Source organism: Malaclemys terrapin, chromosome 15, assembly GCF_027887155.1.
Source record: "Malaclemys terrapin pileata isolate rMalTer1 chromosome 15, rMalTer1.hap1, whole genome shotgun sequence".
NCBI lineage: Eukaryota > Metazoa > Chordata > Testudines > Emydidae > Malaclemys > Malaclemys terrapin.
The window spans coordinates 7,493,453-7,514,840 of record NC_071519.1 but is presented as its reverse complement, the minus strand read 5'-3'; the positions used below and the strand labels follow the sequence as shown (position 1 = coordinate 7,514,840).

At 45.9% G+C, this 21,388-nt stretch overlaps 1 protein-coding gene across 1 annotated transcript in view; it reads right to left on the bottom strand.

Annotated features, from left to right (window-relative positions):
* Positions 1-6,210: 6,210 nt before the first annotated feature.
* Positions 6,211-21,388, bottom strand: part of LOC128823023 (zinc finger protein 883-like) — a 30,948-nt gene continuing 15,770 nt past the window's right edge. The window contains exons 2-5 of the mRNA XM_054005032.1: positions 17,877-17,958; positions 14,120-14,246; positions 8,435-8,548; positions 6,211-8,026 (exon numbers count right to left, since the gene is read on the bottom strand). Of these exons, the coding sequence (XP_053861007.1) occupies positions 6,627-8,026; positions 8,435-8,548; positions 14,120-14,246; positions 17,877-17,900 (1,665 nt within the window). The 5' untranslated portion in view covers positions 17,901-17,958 and the 3' untranslated portion in view covers positions 6,211-6,626. The remainder of the gene's footprint in view (positions 8,027-8,434; positions 8,549-14,119; positions 14,247-17,876; positions 17,959-21,388) is intronic.

The window sequence follows — 21,388 nt, the reverse complement described above, 5'->3', positions numbered from 1 at the left end:
AAATTCTTCAGAGACCACAGAAACAGCATTTGCACACAGGGCACCAATGCTGGGCTCTGTGTGGCTTGCCTGTGAGTTTACAACAACAGGGTTAGCATTGACCATGGCATTTGGGTTTGCTGGTTTTGGGCTGCCCTTCAGTGTCGGGCAGTCTGGTCTCATGTGGCCCAGGATACCACAGTGATAGCATGTAACCTGTTCCGTCCTGGGATGTGAGTTCCTACCCTCCGGGCCCCCTTGAACTCCTTTAGAAGAGTCAGGTTTATTTTTAAATCCTTCCCTCCTCTTGAACTGGGGAGAATGGTGATTAGTTTTTCCCGGGGTTTTACACCCTTCTCGAGCCCTGTTTTGGGTATGGGCATCCGCAATCTCTGCTGCCCGTAGGACTGACTCAGGGTCCCTGTCGCACACAGCTGCTCTCACATTGTCAGGCACAATGTCTAAGAACTGTTCCAAAGTTATTAAATCCAGCAGTTTTTCAAAACTCCCATGTGCCTTGGCTCCCATAACCCACTTTTTAACAAAACCCATCAGCTTATGAGCACATTCTACAAAAGTACAATCCTTAAACATTTTAAACTCTCTAAACTTAACTCTGTAAGATTCAGGAGTAACCTTGAACCGCCTTAACACAGAATCCTTAAACCGCTCATAATCTAAGGCTTCGTGTTCCCCCAAGTCATTGAATACCTCCCTGGCTTTTCCAGTCAGTCTGGTCAGAAGGACAGGCATTCGCTGACCCTCAGGGATCTGGTACAGATTGCAGAGGCGTTCAAAGGTAGACAAAAACTCCTCTATATCCTCAGTATCATTGTAAATGGGACACATCCTTTCCCAGTTTTTCTCATGGCGGGGGGGAAGTGGAGTACCAGGCGGGGATGACTTTCTCCGCTCTTCCATTACTTGGAGCTGAAGTCTGGCCGTCTCCTGTTCCATCTTGTGAGTCTCCTGCTCCATCCTGTGAGTCTCCTGCTCAGCAGCGAGCAGCTCTAGACGCCCCTTACGAGCTCTCTCTTCTCTCTCATCAGCCTCCTTCTTTCTTTGATCGGCTTCTTTCTCTCTCTCAGCAGCCTCCTTCTCTAATTCTGCTATTTTTTGCTTCTCCAGCAATCGAAGATCTGCTAGTTTCTGTTCATGCTCAAATTGCAGTTTACTTGTCGCCTTTTGCATCCTAATCTTTTCTGCATCTTCTGTAGCCTCAGGTAAGGGCTGTGCTCTTGCCCCCTGATCACTGGCCATTAACAGATTTCTCAGTTCTTGATTTGTAGCTTTCTTTCTAAAACTTATCCTCTTTTCTGAACACAAATTTTCCAGGGCTTTTTTGCCAAGTCCCTCATATGCTCTTTGCTCAGCCATTGCAGCAGCTCTTTAACCAACAAAACTCTCAATCCCAAAATTCAAATTTGGACAGCGCGGGGTTCTGACCCAAAGCTTAATTGACCTGGTTCTGTGGATCCAAGCATGACTATGCCACTGTGACAATGCAGTTCTGGCGGAACCCAACTGAGAGTGCCAACTCAGGACAAATTGCTTAAACAGGGCAGTTGCAGCCCAAGGCTGGGGTTTTTTCCACCTCTAAGGCAAACCAAACCAGCCAGACTAAGGGAACTTCGGTCTCACCCCACTGGCTAACCGCAAATCTCTCAAGCAATCTCCTTAGACACTCCAGTTTCTCAGTATAACCACCAGTGCCACTCGTACGGGGACAAATGGTTATGAAAACCAGTACCCAAGTAACAGAAAAAGGTTCTCCTGATCCCAAAGGACCAAGCCCCAGACCCAGGTCAATATACAAATCAGATTTTTCCCACAAATCACGCTGTTGCCAATCCTTTAGAATCTAAAATCTAAAGGTTTATTTATAAAAGGAAAAAGATAGAGATGAGAGTTAGAATTGGTTAAATGGAATCAATTACATACAGTAATGGCACAGTTCTTGGTTCAGGCTTGCAGCAGCGATGGAATAAACTGCAGGTTCAAATCAAGTCTCTGGAATACATCCCCCGCTGGGATGGGTCCTCAGTCCTCTGTTCAAAGCTTCAGCTTGTGGCAAAGTTTCTCCAGAGGTATGAAGCAGGATTGAAGACAAAATGGAGATGAGGCATCAGCCTTATATAGTCTTTTCCAGGTGTAAGAACACCTCTTTGTTCTTACTGTGGAAAATTACAGCAAAATGGAGTCTGGAGTCACATGGGCCAGTCCCTGCATACTTTGCTGAGTTACAAGGCGTATCTGCCTTCTCTCAATGGGTCCATTGTATAGCTGATGGTCCTTAATGGGCCATCAAGCAGGCTAGGCAGAGCTAATCTCAGCTTGTCTGGGATGTCACCCAGAAGCATAGCATAAATTTGCCATACAGACAGTATAGAGCCAATGTTCATAACTTCGACTACAAAACTGATACACACACATAGACAGCATAATCATAACCAGTAAACCATAACCTTGTCCTAGACACCCCATTTGACCCCCTTTATACAAGATTTGGGTGCCACTACAGGACCTTGATTGCAACAATGATCTATACGGTCCCAGTTTATGTCAATAACGTCACACCTGTCCTCTGACAGTGGCCAATTCCAGGTGCCCCAGAAGGAACTAACAAAACAGGCTTCCTGAGAGCACCTGCCCCCTTCCACCACAAGAGCAAGCAGGCAGGTGAGTCCCAGGAACCCCTTTGTTCCTGGGACGTGAGTCACCTTTTTCTCCACCGCCACTGCCCATCAGCAGGATTCCTCCTCCTCCGTCCTGGGCCTCAGTGCAACTAAATCTCCACAACTAGACAGCCGGCCCATCTGCTGCACCCAATCTCCCATACTTAAGCCTCCCTGCCAAAGTCCTGTACCTGGCTCCATAGAATTAAGTCTCACATCTAGCTAGGAACTCTGCTTCTTGTGCCCAGAGTGTCTCTGCCCCCTCAGTAGATGACCCAAGAAACACAGTGTCTGCCTTTCCAAAGAAGTGTGTGGAGAGACTTTTCTTGTGTGGCCTAATGGAGAAGATGCCTGACTTCAGGTCAGGTGATTGAGGATTTGATTCCCTTCGTGGTTGTGCTTGTGCAGTTTTCCCTTTGTACTGAAAGTCCTGTTCTCTTCTTGGCTGCTCAGGCCAATCCTCTGGCTTCAGCCAGAGCCCTGGGAAGGAGTTGGGGGTTGGGCATGACAAGGGCGCGGCCCCAGGTCTTCCAGTCTAGCCTTTACCATTCCTGACTTACCAAAGAAAATGTGTGGATTCCCGGGCTACAGTGTAGAGCAGTTTCCTCTTCCAAACCTGCACCTGTCCCTGTGCTTGAGGGGGCTTGCTAAATGGAGCCTGGGTGTTTCTCTGCTTCTCACCAGCTGTGGAAAAGCCTCTTGGGGAAAACTCTCCTGCCCCACTGCAAATGTGAGCACCTTGAGTTGGAACAGTAAGAGACCTCACCAGGGGGCTGGCCCTGCTTTCCTACCACCTTCTGATGTTGGCCACAGAGCATCAGCAGCCACCCTGCATGCTGATCTGCGAGTGGCCTTCAGTGGGTGTTTGGCATGCCAGGGAGCAGGCTGGCCAGGTGCCTTTGTGGCTGTCAGCTGGCCATGCATAGCCATGGTCCTCCTCGCCCTTGGTTACTCTGTGGCTTTTAAGCCTTCCCTTGGAGCTGTCAGCACAAGCCGCCTCTGCTCTAGGTGCCCAGAGGAGGAAAGGTGTGCTGGGATCCAGCCTGGGATTCTTTCTACCTCCTGCCTATCCCTATGAAGCCTGGCCCTGGCACTCCTTTCTTTAAGCACCACATGGGCAAGAGGAAAAGTGTGGCAGCAAGCACAAGGGCCAAACTTGTGGGCATCAGGTGAAGCAGCGAGAATCCCAAACATCAGGTCAAACCGCAGGTCCTCTGGAATCAGTAGCCAGGGTGGCAAGTTCTAGAGGCCCAACCCACTGCGACCATCCCGTCAGACCATCCCGACCAAAGATCTGGCTCCAGTGGGCGTGAGTCACCCAGCAGGAGGGAAAAGACTCGCTCTTGCGCAACTGGAGACAGGGAAGGTGAGGTGTTGGTCCTGCTTTGAGCAGGGGGTTGGACTAGATGACTCCTGAGGTGTCTTCCAACCCTAATCTTCTATGATTCGCTCTCTGATTCATGAAACTTTGGATCCAAATGGTAAAAGACTGTTGTGCTCAATTTAATCATGGCATCCTTTAGGAGTGTGATCAATGCCACTTAACAAGGGAGCAGTGTTCTAAAAATAGTTTACCTGGGCCACAGGTCACCAATGCTTCCATCTCTGGGATGAAAATCAACCACCACTTCCTGCAATTTCTACCTGAGTTCTTGTCAAATCTTTGACCTTCCTTGGAGTAATTTTACACTTCTCTGGCATAGAATTCTTCACCAACCACACAATATATCAGTAGCGATAGTGAGGTATAACTCCCCCAACTATGCCCTTTTATTTCTTTAATCTAATGGCACAGCTTTAAATTAGGGACTAAATTCAGGAGTGGCTTAGAATCCCTGTAAAACACCAAATGTCAGGTATCTATTAAAAATAGGTATCTTTCTGGAGCTATATCACATTCAACACCAGTTTCATTTTCTACACATTTGTAGCATCTCCCAGGAGTGACCTGAACAGAAATGTCATTTCCATTTTTCCCATCTCTACCGAGATAGGGATTGCATTTCCCAAATAAAAGGCAACATGCACCTGGTCAGGAAGGAGATATCTTCAGGAGCAACCTCCTGCAGGGCAGGGCATGGCCCACAACTGCTTTGGGAGCCCAATGCATGGGTATTTTGCATAGTTACAAGTCATTTACTAGGGAATCCTCTTCCCAGCCCTTTAGAAAAAATATTGACCTAACCAGTTTAACAACAGGGGGATTGGGATGGTGATGGAGAATAAGGGAATCCCTCTGACTTACCCTATCTTCTGTTGTTACAGAGGGTAAAATGACAATTTTTCCTATCCCTGCTCTTTATTATAGTTCAATATATTTTAAGTGAGGAAAATGGTAGTAAAAATATCTGCTCTCCAAAGCAACTTGAAGCAGCATCAGAGCAGCTGGGAATTAAACAATTTGTTCCCCAAGAGGGAACTTGATGACTAACAATTGCTTTGAAATGGGGGAACAGTATAACTGTGATGCTCAGGGTTTGTTTAGACTAGGAAAAGTGATGGAGTTTAGGTCAGGTCAAGGGGAAAGTTAATGCCAGCCACTGCTCCTGGGCTGCATCTGTACTACAACTATAATTGTCTTTTTACACCAAGATCACTAACTTGAGCAGCCAATGCCATGTACAGTCCTAGTGGATGTAAGGCACAGGTGGTTTTTTCAATCAGTGTAGCTTGTTGGGATCAAACCTCTCTCCCCCCTGGAGCCGATGAACATTCCTGGCTGAGGGACACACTCCTACAACTCAAAAGGAAAGGAGTTGATAGAAAAGATCACAGGACTGACCCCAAAGAAGGGTGAGCTGCAAAGGCAGAAGCAGGCAACTCATCTGGTGGAGCTGAGAAGCGACGGTGAAGATGGTGCAAAAATCACTATGTGGGAATTAGCAAATGTGATTTTTTTTTAAAATTTTTTTGGCCAGCCCTAGTCAAGGGATTTATTACAGTTCTCTCTCATGTGAATTTTCTGATGTCTAATAAGGCTTGAGCTATTACTGAAGCTTTTCCTGCACTCAAAGCATGTGTAGGGTTTCTCTCCTGTGTGGATTGTCCTATGTGCGATAAGGTTTGAGCTCTGATTAAAGCTTTTCCCACACTCAGAGCATCTCTCCTGTGTGGATTCTCTGATGTCTGATAAGGCGTGAGCTCCACCTGAAGCTTTTCCCGCATTCAGCGCATGTATAGCAGGCCTGCACAATATATGGGCTCTGGGAAGCATGTGGCCTGCACGGGCTCCCTGGGTGGCCTGCGGGGGGTGAGTGGGCAAGCAGCGGAGTGGAGCAAGCCAACGGCTGCCTGGCTGGCTGGCCAGGTGGTGAAGAGGCCAGTGGCGGGGGGGCAGGTGAGCTGGCGGTGGGGGAGAGGGGGCTGAGGAGGCGAGCAGACGGCGGGGGGTGAGTAGGCGAGCCGGGGGCATGGGGGGATGATGAGCCAAGTGGGCGGGCAGTGGCGGGGGGAGCTTTATACTTGGAGGCATGAGGAGGTGAGTCGGTGGCTGGAGGGGGGCATCCATTTTCAGTATTTTCATTAAAATAATTTTAAAAAATTATTGTTTGCTTTAATTGAAAAATTCTTAATGAAGTATCACCTCCCCCCCCCCACCTTCCTTTTCAGCTCACAGCTGTTTCGGCGGGGTGGCACTGGGAAAGGAGGGTTTGTTTCCACGGGGCTGGGCAGCACTGGGGGGGGGTTGGCAGGGCTAGGGGATTTCGGCCCTCAGCTGTTTTCTCTGGAGTAATACGGCCCTTGCCGCTTTACGAGATGTGCAGGCCTGATGTATTTGGCATCTCCCCTTTGTGGATTCTCTGATGTCTGATAAGGCATGAGCTCCAACTGAAGCTTTTCCTGCAAGCGATAACTAAAGCTCTTCCCGCACTCAGAACATGTGAAGGGTGTCTCTCTTCTGTGGATTCTACAATGTGAGATAAGTTGTGAGTGCTGACTAAAGCTTTTCCCATACTCAGACCACATGTAGGGCTACTCTCCGGTGTGGATTCTCTGATGCGTAATAAGGTTTGAGCTCCGATTGAAGCTTTTCCCGCACTCAGCACATGTGTAGGGTCTCTCTCCTGTGTGGATTCTCTGATGCGTGATAAGGTTTGAGCTCCGATTGAAGCTTTTCCCGCACTCAGAGCATGTGTAGGGTCTCTCTCCTGTGTGGATTCTCTGATGCGTAATAAGGTTTGAGCTCCTATTTAAACTTTTCCCGCACTCAGGGCATGTGTAGGGTCTCTCTCCTGTGTGGATTCTCTGATGCGTGATAAGGTTAGAGCTCCGATTGAAACTTTTCCCGCACTCAGAGCATGTGTAGGGCATCTCTCCTGTGTGGATTCTCAGATGTCTGATAAGGTGTGAGCGCCCGCTGAAGCTTTTCCCACACTCAGAGCATGTGTAGGGCGTCTCCCCTGTGTGGATTCGCTGATGTGAGATGAGGCTTGAACTATCAATGAAGCTTTTCCCGCATTCAGAGCATGTGTAGGGCATCTCTCCTGTGTGGATTCTCTGATGTGTGATAAGGGTTGAGTGATGACCAAAGCTTTTCCCACACTCAGAGCACATGTATGGCTTCTCTCCTGTGTGGATTCTCTCATGTGTGATAAGGTGTGAACTCCGATTAAAGCTTTTCCCGCACTTAGCACATGTGTAGGGCTTCTCTCCTGTGTGGGTTCTCTGATGTGTGATAAGGTCTGAACGCTGACTAAAGCTTTTCCCGCACTCAGAGCATCCATAAGGTTTCTCACCTGTGTGGATTCTTCTATGTTTGCTCAGGGTAGAGCTGTGATTAAAGCTTTTCCCACACTCAGAGCATGTGTAGGGTGTCTCTCCTGTGTGGATTCGCTCATGTGAGATGAGGCTTGAACTATCAATGAAGCTTTTCCCGCACTCAGAGCACATGTAGGGCTTCTCTCCTGTGTGGATACTTTCATGTGTGATAAGGTGTGAGCTCCGATTAAAGCTTTTCCCGCACTCAGAGCATGTGTAGGGCATCTCGCCTGTGTGGATTCTCTCATGTGTGATAAGATTTGAACACTGACTAAAGCTTTTCCCACATTCAGAGGATGTGTAGGGCTTCTCTCCAGTGTGGGTTCTCCAATGTGTGATAAGGGCAGAGTTCCAACTGAAGCTTTTCCCACACTCATGGCATGTGTAGGGTCTCCCTTCCAAGTTGATTCTATCGCATGTTATAAGGTCTGAGTGGCTACTGAAGTTTTCCTCTGGCATCTGCTGAGTCTCACAGGCTTTTGCTTTTTCTCGGAGTGCACAACTCTCGGAAACATTCCCTTTAGATCTTCCTGATAACGTTCCATGTGGTTCTACTTGCTCAGCATCTTCCTGCTGGGGTTTCTCCTCCTCATTCTCACTCACCATCCCATCACCTGAATGGGAGACACAGAGAATCCAGACATAGGTCACTCCCTGCGCCAGAAAGAAAGGAAATCTCAGAAAGAGGAATGGAAAAAGGGATGAACAAACCAAAATATGTGTGGGATAGATCAAACCTATCAGGAGCTGATTTTTCGCAAACCCTTCCCCAGAGGAGAGAGGAAGGGATCAGTTTTGGTCCGCATCTCACCAGAACACTCACGGGAAAGCAAAATCAGGGATGGACCTGCTGCCAGTTGTCAGTCAGAATAGCTGGGAAGCCATGTGTGACATCTGCCATAATGATTCCATTCTGCAGGGAACTATCCTGAACTTGGAGAGCTCACAGGGTCTTTGTAGGGCATCACAAATGTTTCCTGCATTCCTAAACAGTTGTTGAGTTGGTTTAACCAATTCCTCACCTGTGCAGGCAACTCTCAGGAGAACTTCTTTCTCAGACCCCTGGAGGTCTGGGACCCACGGCTCTTCCCCTCGTTCCAGCTGCAAGATCACATCAGGTTTGGAAACTGGAAACCCTACTCCAGGCAAAGAAAACAAGGGAGGTCAGTTGAATTCGTGGGATACTTGTCACAAAGAATATTCCATGGTTTTAATTCCAGCTCATTTTTAAGCAGTAAAATACCAAGGCCATCTTCCCTGGCTCAAAGTGGCAGGAGAGGTATTATTATTATAAACCATATTCATTGCCTTAGTGCCTAAAGTCCAACTAACAGTGGGTCCCCATTGTGCTAGGCACAGTACAAACACAGAACAGTAGATGACCCATGCCCTGAAGAATTTACAATCTAAATAGACAAGACAGAGACACGGATTGGGGGGAGGAGTAGAATCCACTGTTAGAATAAGGATATTCAGGCCTGCCTGTAAAGTCTATACTTTAAGAACTTAGGTGTATTTTTATCACTTAGCTAGTTACAGAGGTATAAAAACAAAGAATCAAAATCACAGTCTGCCTGTGTCTGGGGCTTTTCTCACTAGGACAGTCTGAGGTCTTGTTCTTAGGTTAAGGCCTTTGGTTAAGCAGCAGGGGCAGCTATAAGCTGGGAAGCGTAGGGTCACATCCTCACATCCCAAACCAGTCACATTGAAATAAGGTGCTATTGGGCTGTTGGGAAGACGATCCTGCCTGGATAGTGCCCATCACCACCAGATAAAGAAACAGATCTTAAGATGGTTAAAGAAAACTTAGTTTGATAGCATCCTGTCTGGCAAGAAATCACTTATCAATGGTTGTGGTTGTGAACCCCTCATTTACGTATTGTTTTATCTTTATGGCCACCACTTTTCTATTGTTAATCTGTCCGGTTCTCTAATTGTTTCTTTCTGCTGTAAAATTAATGTTGCTAGATGTAAGTAAATTACGTAGTGGGATATAATTGGTTAGAGAATTATGTTACAATATGTTCGAATTGGTTAGTTAAATTTCAGTAAAGTTATTGGTTAAGGTATAGCTGAAAATATGACAGAATATAGGGTCAAACAGGAGGGGGAAAGGAAACTGGAATCATGTTTCTTAAGGGGGGAAAACAGGAACAGGGAATGGGGACACAGGCAAGGCTCTGTGGCATCAGAACTGGGATGGGGGAAACAGGGAAAATGCGTTATCAGAGCTGGGAAAGGAACACTGGGGAACAGACTATCACGTATAGAGAGAAGCCCGACTGGTGTGAAGGGCTTCGGAATATGCCTGCTTGGAAACTAACCCCAATAAACATTATCTGCGCTTCAGACTTCTGGTCTTTTGCTGCTTCCTGTCAGCGTGACAAGAACCAGGGAAGTGGAAAGCCCTCTAACAAAACTGACATGACCTGATAACCAACAGGTAAGTCTTTAAGGAAGGTTTTAATACATTTTGGAACTGATCAGGGATTCCCACAAGGACTGATGAAGGGGCGATGGTAAATACACATTTTGATCCTTTTCTTGTTTTATGTTTTCTCCATAAGGTGCACTGTCATGGATCCATAGGATCTGTGCAATGCCCTGGCTTTTAAACAGTCCTTGGAAGGTGCCCCTTGAGTGCACTAGACCCCCGAGGGGTCCCACTCTTCCACAAGGATAGGCCATGTAGCTTCAATACCTGAGACTGAGCCTCTGGCTTCAACACTCCTATTTCAACCTGTCAGCTCGGTCAGCAGGTCCAGCTGAACGACACTCCTGTTCAGAGACTGCTCCTCAGTCAATGCACGGAGCAAGTTTTTGCTGTGACACTTGACTTTTAAAACATAGCAGGGTTTATTAGTCAACTGAAACGCAGCATTGGAAAGTCCTTAGATTAGCAAAGGGAAGCAAAAAAGACAATATAGTCCATACTGGCCAAAGTCCTTGAGCCACACTGCTGTAGTAAACGTTTTGGTTTCCTTTCACTGTGACTGTCCATTTGTCTTCGCTCTGGTAGAGCTCCCAGCATCTGTGAGCCCAGTTCTTCCTGCTCCCAAAAACATAACGAGTCCATCTATACTTCACTCAGCCAAACGGAGATCCTCCCATGGACAGGTGACAATTATTCCCTTGTCTCTGTCGGGTATTCCATTGATGCAGGTTGGTTGAAACCAGTCCTTAATAACCCATTCATATCACCCCATGACAGATACATGACTCCTGCTCATTATAATCATAGTAACACCAATCACAGAGGGAAACTGAGGTGTGTATTGGCATCATATCACCAAAAGTATCACCAAATTCCCACCTCTATCACACACACAGTGCTCACAGCCCTTGGAGAGAAAGCAAAGCACAGGAACTGGACGGTAGTCCAGTGAACACAGTGGAGAACAAGCTGCAATCCTCAAACCCTAATCAAAAAGAAGAGGCATGTGGGTCGCTACCCATACAGAGGGGCTGGCTAGAGGCCTGATACCTGAGAGGGCATTGCTTGAGCACACCATGGAGGTAGGTCAAAGGCTTAGCTACCCCAGAACTGTGACATCACAAAAGCACGTTTTGGGGAATTAGGAAATCTAGTGACTCAGGTGTAATGGGAGGGAGAATTAAACTCCCCCAGTGTGTGGACAAGGCTGGGGAATTTAACACTAAAATTCAGGAGTAACAGCCTCTAATTCTTCCGGAAAAGAAGAATGTAAGAAACAAGAACTGGGCCACGCAACCTAGGAGGTACAGGCTCAAAGATCCAAGGAGTCTGTAGGGAAGACAGCTTCTGGCTGCTGCACATGGGGAGAGGAGTGACAAGACTCTTTCCAAACTCTCACTCCTGATGACCCCAACCTGATTTTATGATCTATGACCTAGTCACATGTCTTGTGGGCAATTTTATACTAGCTAGAGGTAAAATGTCATTATCAGAGTATTGCTTATTAGCTTGGAATATGCATGGAGGGGCAAGGAGGTGAATATAGATAAATGGGTTATTAAGGGCAGGGACTACACTACAGCCGGGATCAAAGCTCTGAGATCGATCCACCGGTGGTCGATGCAGCGTGTCTATTAAAGACCCGCCAAATTGACTGCAGATCGCTCTCCAGTCGACCCCTGTACTCTCCCCTGACGAGAAGAGTAAGGTAAGTAGACCTGCAGTAACTCGACCTAAGGTACATCGACTCCAGCTATTCACGTAGCTAGAGTCGATGTACCTTAGGTCGAGTTACTGCAGGTCTACTTACCTTACTCTTCTCGTCAGGGGTAGAGTACAGGGGTCGACTGGAGAGCGATCTGCAGTCAATTTGGCGGGTCTTTAATAGACACGCTGCATCGACCACCGGTGGATCGATCTCAGAGCTTTGATCCCGGCTGTAGTGTAGTCCCTGCCCTTAATAACCCATTTATCTATATTCACCTCCTTGCCCCTCCATGCATATTCCAAGCTAATAAGCAATACTCTGATAATGACATTTTACCTCTAGCTAGTATAAAATTGCCCACAAGACATGTGACTAGGTCATAGATCATAAAATCAGGTTGGGGTCATCAGGAGTTATTCACGTAGCTGGAGTTGCGCAGAGTAGGTTGAGTTACTGCGGTAGTGTAGACATAGCCTAAGCTTGCTACAGTTAAGGGCCTGTTATATTAGGTTGAGGCTTTGTGGGAGTAGTTATGCTGAAGTCTGGGATTTACCCAAATAGGCTAAGGAGAGAATCCCAGGTCAGATATTTTGCACCCTTATTTTAAGAGACTAACGAGTAACCACAAGCGGGTGGAATATGCCACAGGATTCTGAAAGAAGGAAGTTTGGGGCAGGCTTTAGCAATTAGGTTGCTATGCAGTATCTCAGTAGTTGGACCGCATTCATATATTGGAATTATTAATAAATAAGTGATGTAAATCATGAGTATTAATGCTTGATGCTTAATTATGGACTTCCCAAAGGCCACATATGGGTTGGGGCAGCTATTGACATTATTGTAATCATAGTAAAGGAGCAGATATGGTATATAGCCATCCTATTACCATAAGGAAATGGATAAAATACCTCTCCTAATTATCATTTTTTCATTTTGTCATGTCTCCGAGACAGTATAAACTGAAGAAGGGCCTCCCTTCTGAGGGTCTCCCTTGCCCCTCGATCTTTGGTTCCAATGGTATACATAACTTGTAAGTATGCACAGTGCAAGACTCTCTTTACTATACTTATCTTAGTCTAATTGTTATGTGTATTGCTCCTTGCCTATGATTTCAATTATAACTGTCTGTATTAAATTAAGTTTCTGTGTGTTTCACCAAATTTCATGTTCACAATTAACTTTAAGTTGCCATGTACAAGGGCAGTTGTACCCCAATACGTAGGTGTAAAAATTGTACAGGCTACCCTACGACCCTGTAAAAAGCAACAGAGGGTCCTGTGGCACCTTTAAGACTAACAGAAGTATTGGGAGCATAAGCTTTCGTGGGTAAGAACCTCACTTCTTCAGATGCAAGTAATGGAAATCTCCAGAGGCAGGTATAAATCAGTATGGAGATAACGAGGTTAGTTCAATCAGGGAGGGTGAGGTGCTCTGCTAGCAGTTGAGGTGTGAACACCAAGGGAGGAGAAACTGCTTCTGTAGTTGGATAGCCATTCACAGTCTTTGTTTAATCCTGATCTGATAGTGTCAAATTTGCAAATGAACTGGAGCTCAGCAGTTTCTCTTTGGAGTCTGGTCCTGAAGTTTTTTTGCTACCACCCTGTGACATCATCAACAAAGTGCCCATTTGTGCTTGGGTATTGGCCCTATTATGGGAGGAAGGAATGCAGCAAGGACTCAGGGTCGGTGGCCAGGTTCACTGTGCATAGAGATGGGGAGGTTATATGGGGAGGGGGTAATGAGTGGGAAAGGGAGGTCAAGAGTTAAAATAATAATATTTGGGGGGGAAATGTATAATGAAGTGAAACTGAACAGAAATAAAACTGGACTGTAAGCTCTAAAGAAACAAGGCTTGGGTAGGGATTCGAGGTTAAAGGTCTGGGATCCATCACAGCTCTAGATCCCCAAACCTCTCTCCCTCCCACTGACCCACCCAGCCCACTTCCTGGGTGTCCTTCCTCCACACTCTCCTCCCCTTCTTCCCATTACCCTCAATTGTCACCACTTCCCAGCACCTTGGGAGCTTCTTGTGTTCCCTCCTCTTCTCTTACTACCTCATCCCTTCCTGCTGCTTCTTAGCTCTAATCCTTCACATACCTTCCCCATGTCCTGGCACCCTAGAATTATCTACTCCCTCCTTTTTCCACCTTCCCACAGCTCTGTTCTCCCTTCACCCATGAGGTTCTGAATGGCAACTTTATGCACTCTCCTATCAAAAGATGAGCTCATCTGACTGTCACACAAGTCATGCATGAGTCCTATAACTATTTACTCAATTTAGAATTTACAGGTGGCATATTTTCCTCTTAAAATGAGGAAAAGGCATGAAAACTCTAATTATTAATGTCTCCAATAAGGATCCATTAAATGTAATTTTAAAATGACTGACAGCACCAAAAAAGCACATGTCCAAAAATTATTCTAGTGGGTGGGAGATAAGGCAAAAAAAGGGGGGCAAGGAAATGTCTCAAAACTTGTATGATGAATAAAGGTATAAAGTTATTACTACTCAGGTTCTTTAGAGACCCCATCGCTTCTAATAACTGAGGGGACAGGACTCCTTACCCAGCAAGACCACCGTCTCATAGTTCTCCTGCATGACATCCTTGTAGAGGGCTCTCTGAGAGCGGTCCAGCAGAGCCCCCTCTTCCCTGGTGAAATACACAGCCACCTCCTCGAAAGTCACTGGCCCCTGAAAGAGCAAGAGTCCAACACTCAGTATCTGCTGCCCCAGTCACAACCCCACTATTCACAGAACAGTAGCACCAGGTAAATGGAAGTTCCGGGAGGCATATGTTAACAGAGTCCCACCCCACCTTCCCTAGAGCAGCCAGGAGGCATCAGGGGGTAGAAAGAGAGAACCTTTGTGTCTCCCAACTCACACATGGAGGCAGGGTCTTCACATTTATCATATACCTACTAGTCACGGCTTGATATAGGAGATGGGGCTATCTCTGGACCCTGCTGGTGGCTCCCTGGTAGAAATCCTAACACTTTCCAAATAAAATATATGGAAGGAAGGGGAAGTCAATAGTAAAGAATATAAGTTAGAAGGTCAGAATTGTAGAAAATTGGTAAGGGAAGATATCAGAAATCAATGACCAATCAATGAAAATAAAAAGGAAGTTTTTAATAGTATATTAATCCTAACAATGGTAGTGATAAATTTCTAGACGGAAATGGCAGAATTATCAAAAATAATGCAGAAGAGGTAAAAGTGTTCAATAAATATTTCTCTCCTGGATTTGGAGAAAAACAGATGATGTACTCATATCATAAAATGTTGACGATGACACTCTTTCCATTCCAACAAGAACTCACGAGGACGTTAAACAGCAGTTATTAAAGTTAAACATGTTTAAAAAAACAGGTCCAGATAACCAGGTCCAAGAGTTTTTAAAGACCTGGTGGAGGAGCGTGGTGGGCTATTAATGTTGATTTTAATTAGGACTTGGAACACTGGGGAAATTCCAGAAGACTGGAGTAAAGCTAATGCTGTACCAATACTGAAAAGTGTAAAAGAGATGACCCAGTTAATTACAAGAGTGTCAGTCTGATATCAATACTGAGCAAAATAATGGAGCAGTCGATACTGGATTTCATTAATAAAGAATTAAAGGAGGGTAATATAATTAGTGCCCATTAAGAAAGGTTTAGAGAAAATAGATCCTAGAAAACTAACTGGATATCCTTATTGGATGAGAACAAAAGTTTGGTCACAGCTAATAGTATTGATGTAATATACCGAGACTTCTGTAATGCATATGACTTGGTTCAGCACAATATTTTGACTAAAAAACTAGAATACTACAAAATAAACACAGCATACATTAAATAGATTAAAAACTGTGACTGTAAATGGGGATCCATGGTCAAGTGGATTTATTTCTAGCGGGTTCCCACAAAGATTGGTTCTTGGCCCTGTGCTATTTAACATTCTTATCAATGACCTAGAAGAGAATATAAAATCAGCACTGATAAAGTTTGCAGTTGCCAGAAAGATTGGGGATGGTGGTAACTAATGAAGGTGGGAGGGATAGCTCAGTGGTTTGAGCATTGACCTGCTAAACCCAGAGTTGTGAGTTCAATCCTTAAGGGGGCCACTTAGGGATCTGGGGTAAAATCAGTACTTGGTCTTGCTAGTGAAGGCAGGGGGCTAAACATGATGATCTTCCAGCTCTATGAGATAGGCATATCTCCATATATTATAAGTGTCAATAGATTCAGGCTCCAGTACTGGGAGTCTGTGAAGTTTTCCCAGCCCTGCCTGGAGCGTTATTTCCTGTTCCACAAAGAGGGGAAGTTCCATTCCCAACTCCTGTGCCTTGAAATTAGGCCCTATCAGACACTACACCCCATATTCAGCATAGTAATATGATTGGAACATAATTATGATGCATTTTGTGCAAGATGCATCATGTGCTGAATATGATTATCCTATTTGTGTGCATGGATCATGTTTGTACTGAAGTTATGGTTGTTGACTATGTATCTGCATTTCAAATGTGCTTACTCTGGGTAACACCCACAACTAGCCTTTCAGGTACAACAATGAAGAAGCCAGACAGTGCTGATGACTTATCAACAAAGAATATGGCTAATGGACCATGGAAGCGTTTAGCACTCAGCAGGGCATGCTACGGTATGTGACCAGACCACATGACAATGAACTCCATTTTGGTACCTGTATTTTTCCACAAACTGGACTGGGAAATGACCTTGGAAAAAAGGGGTCCCGCCATATGGAAAAGGTACATAAGGTAGGGTGTGACATCATCTCTTGGCCTCATTCCCCATACAAGAGAACTTATGGAAACACCTGAGGAAGTAAGACTGAACTGGGGGAAGTGCTGGTCCCAGGGTAAAGGCATTTCTAGCTTGTGTATGGAAACTTGTGGGCCTGCTTGTACCATCAGTCAGGGTGAGAAATTGCTAATTCAAATTCTATCCATCTAGTATGTTAGGCTTAGTTTGAGTTTTTGGTTATTTGCTAAGTAATCTCCTTTGATCTGTTTGCTATCACTTATAATTGTTGGGATATGTTAGGGTTAAGTAAAAGAGCTGGGAAACTGCTAATGTGCTGACATGGCAGTAGGGGACAAAGGCATAAGCAGGCAGTCATTCTTTGCTTAATAAATAAGTTGCCATAGTTTTCCTTTCCCTGTTGCTTGTAAGAATTGATAAGGATGCAGCTGCATGAGAAATCTAGTTGTCGGAATGAATGTCCTTTGTGTGAAAGAAAGTAAAATAAATGTTATCTCCCCTTCCTTCCTTTCCCAGCTACATAAACAAGCCCTGGCTTATGGCCCCTTCCTCCCTCCCCTGAGAACTGCTCATTGTCCCTTCCTCCGTCCCCTGAGAACTGCTGATTAAGGAAATTTGTAGCAACACATTAATGCAAAGAACTGTATTTTCAAGGTAAAAATGTCTGTATGACATGTGTAATCCTGTGAATAATAGATAGGGGTGGGTATACTAACAGTATGAGTGTTTCTATTACTTAATAAGGGTTTTGGGGGTGTTGTAATGGATGTAGGCGTGTACATACTAACCGAGATAAAAGGAGTGTGATGTAACTAATGCAGTGCTCACTCGACAATTGGGTCGAGGGGAACAAGTATCACAATAAAGAAGCCCGTACTCAGATCCGTCTCTGGGGTTAACCTGCCTCTTTATTCTTCTAAAAATAATCATTTAACATCTATCTTTCTGCAGTTAATAAACTTGTTTTATGCTTTATCTTAACCAGTGTTAAGTATTTTGAGTGAAGTATCTGGGGAAAATTTGAGATTGGTTAGCACAAGCTTATTGTGCGTATCTTTCCCATATCGAGGGGAAGGCAAATTATATTAATGAGATTACATTGCAGAGAGCCCTGTGCACTATAAGATGGTATAATTCTGAATTTATACTACAGCAAGTGTACAAGGTTGGGGAGCTGGGAAATCGGCTGTTGTCTTCTATCTGTCCTTGAGTAGCTTAGGTAAAGCACTCAGGTAGCTTAGTTGGGTGTATGGCACCACCTGCTGTCATGTTGGGTGATAACAGGGCCTGGAGAGCCTGACTGAATCTCCAGCAAAGCAGTGTGAGAAGGGCCAACCCAGCTTGAGGGTTAGAGGGCATAGCGGTTCCCAGAAGCCCCCGAGACTGCACCCTGGGGGTGACAACCCATGACACCCTAGATTACACAAGTCTCAGAGGGTTTGTCACATCCTGTTATTTCCTGCCTCCCACCACGTATAGCAGCTACCACCTTCTTATGCCTTTATTGCTCCTCTCCCTCCAAGCAGAGCACAACACCAGCTCCGTGATAATCTCTTACCTGAGCCACCTCCATTGCAGCCATTTCCTTCCCCCTGGGAGGATGGGATGATCTGGAGCAAACGTGGATGTTATTCTATAGCCTGACAGGACGAGAAGGGCAATGTGAGAGAATTCAGATGGGGTTTTCATCCATTCCACATGCTGATTCCCCCCAGGATTTTTCCATGCTAATGGACATTCTAGGTTCTGCCACACTGTAAAGCACAGAGTGACCTTATTCCAGAACAGGCCTAGCCCCCTCCCACCAGGGTGTAGCCCTCTGAGACATGGTGACACCCTCCCAGTAACAGTCTCTCTGTTACACTTATAAAGTTTGCGGATGATACCAAGCTGGGATGGGTTGCAAGTGCTTTGGAGGATAGGATTAAAATTCAAAATGATCTGGACAAACTGGAGAAAAGGTCTGAAGTAAATAGGATAAAATTCAATAAGGACAAATGCAAAGTACACCACTTAGGAAGGAACAATCAGTTGCACACATACAAAATGGGAAATGACTGTCCAGGATGGAGTATTGTGGAAAGGGATCTGGGGGTCACAGTGGATCACAAGTTAAATATGAGTCAACAGTGTAACGCTGTAGAAAAAAAGCAAACATAATTCTGGGATATATTAGCAGGAGTACTGTAAGCAAGACACGAGAAGTAATTCTTCTGCTCTACTTCGCACTGATTAGGCCACAACTGGAGTACTGTGTCCAGTTGTGGGTGCCACATTTCAGGAAAGATGTGGACAAATTGGAGAAAGTCCAGAGAACAGTAACAAAAATGATTAAAGGTCTAGAAAACATGACCTATGAGGGAAGATTGAAAAAATTGGATTTGTTTAGTCTGGAGAAGAGAAGACCGAGAGGGGATATGGTAATAGTTTTCAAGCACATAAAAGGTTGTTACAAAGATGCGGGAGAAAAATTGTTCTTTTTAACCTCTGAGGATAGGATAAGAAGCAATGGCTTTAAATTGCAGCAAGGGCAGTTTAGGATGGAGATTAGGGAAAAAACTTCCTGTCAGAGTGGTTAAGCACTGGAATAAATTGCCTAGGGAGGTTGTGGAGTCTCCGTCCTTGGGGATTTTTAAGAGCAGGCTGGAGAAACACCTCTCAGGGATGGTCTAGATAATACTTAGTCCTGCCTTGAGTGAAGGGAACTGGACTAGATGACCTCTCAAGGTCCCTTCCAGTTCTATGATTCTATGAACCAAAGGCCAGAGAAGAGCAGAATGAAAGGAGTCACTTTGGGGGATTCTCCCTGTCATTGTCCCCAAGGCAGGTCTCTCAGGTTTACAAAGTTGTTTGATGCTCCAGCCTTTATACAGTCTCTCCTGGGAGTGCCCCCTTTCAAGGGCTGGGCCTAGTTTTAGCTTTTGACAAACGTGAACTCAAGGGCGCTGAGACTGGGCCTTCTTGCCTCAGCATACCTAGCTTTTTTCTGTGGCTCCCCAGTGAGTCCAAATGAGTAGATATGCCTCAGAGACTGTGAACATAAGAAGGGCCCACTGCGTCAGACCAATGGTCCATCTAGCTCAGTGGCCAATGCCAGGTGCTTCAGAGGGAAAGAACAGAACAGGGAATCATCAAGTGATCCATCTCCTGTCACCCATTCCCAGCTTCTGGCAAAGAGAGGCTAGACACACCATCCCTGCCCATCCTGCCTGTGACACTGGCAGATAAAGTGTTAGCTCTTGCAAAAGCCCCCATGTCTTAATTGAATATTGTTATGGGGCAAGGGCAGATGGCTACAGTAAAGTAGTGAGGAATAGGTATGTTAGCCCCAGGCTAAACAGATCCCTGGTACCATGGTAACCAAATGACAGTTGCTCCAGGTTAATCAAGACACCTGGAGTCAATTAAGATCCTTCTAGAAGGCAGTGGAGACAGCTAGATTGATCGGGACACCTGAAACCAATCAAGGGCTGGCTTGAACTAGTTAAAAGCCGACCATTTAGTCAGTGAGGTGTGGGTGTTAGGAGCTATGCTGTTGGAGGACCGAAGCAATACAAAGCTGTATCAGGTGCAAGGAAGGAGGCCCTGAGGTAATTGTGAAGAAGATATTGAGGGGGGCAGGCTGCTGTGGGGAAGTGGCCCAGGGAATTGTACACATCCTATTTCCAAAAAGTCAGCTTCCATAACTGCTAATTTTAGGGTCCCTGGGCTGGAGCCTGGAGTAGAGGGTGGGCCCAGGCTCCCCCCTCCCCCTCCCTCATTAATTACTGAGACTGGGAGACAACAGAGACTGTGTGAGGGAGGGCTGTTTCTCCTCACCTCCCTTGCTAGCTTATGATGAAAATGGCTCAGTAGACTGTGACCCTTGCCTCTAGAGCGAGAAGGGCTACATGGAGGGTCACAGTGAGTCTCTGAGGCTAGCAAAATCTGCCAGGAAATGCAGGACCCACCGAGTCAAGGACAGAACTTTGTCACAATATGGACAAACACATAGCTGGAATCTGTCTGACTCACCTGTGTTAGTATTGTTAAAACAGGTATTAGAATTGTAAGAATATGTTTAGACTTTATTGAATGCTTGTGAGTTGCTGCCTGGGTTAATATCTGACTAGTTGCAGGGGGTTGGACTAGATGACCTTCTGAGGTCCCTTCCAACCCTGATATTCTATGACTGGCAGTAACCTGAACATTGCTGTGATTCGTGGTGTAAGGCAGTGGTTCTCAATCAGGGGTCTGGGGCTGGCTGGGGGGCCACTAGTAGGTTTCAGGGGGCCCCCAAGCAAGGCCAGCATTAGACTCGCTGAGGCCCAGGGCAGAAAGCTGAAGTGCCCAGCGCATGGGGCTGAAGTCCAGGGCCCTGAGCCCCACCACCAGGGGCTGAAGCCAAAGCCTAAGCAATGTAGATTTGTGGGGCCCCTGTGGCATGGTACCCCCAGAGAGGAAGAAAGTGCCCCAAGGCCTCAGGCAGAGGGTTGAGCCCTGACCCACTACTGGCTTAGAGGTTTCTGCCAGTCAGGAAGGGGTAGCAGTGAGAGAAGACTGGCAACTGATGGTTGGAGGGGTGAAGAGGTTTGGGGTATGGTGAGGGAAGAAGCGTCTGGGACTGGATAACCTGGGGCTGGGCAGTCTCCATAGGGGACACTTGCTCCTCCTGTGCCCTTTCCACACCCTCTTGTGAGCAGAGAATGACTTGTCCCCACCCCCAGAGGCAGCCTTGTTTGAGGACTCTTCCAAGTTACACCCACTAACTCTCTTTCTAGTTGGGGTATAGCTCGGGGCAATAATTTCCCACCAAGATCAACCCAGCTGGCTGTTGGCTGTTCTGGTGCAACAGAGTGGGCGAAAGGCAAAACTGCAGCACTTCTCGGGCAGAATTTATTTTCTTCATGCAAAAAAAAAAAAAAAGAGAGAAAATTATGCGCTGGACGTGAATTCTGTGCGCATGCAGCGGCACAGAATTCCCACATGAGTAACTCACACCCGGCACAAACATAACCTGCTCACTCCCATCTTTTCTCCCTAAGTGTCGAGTCCCAGAGTTGCTGCTGTCATTAATGCACACAGACTTTC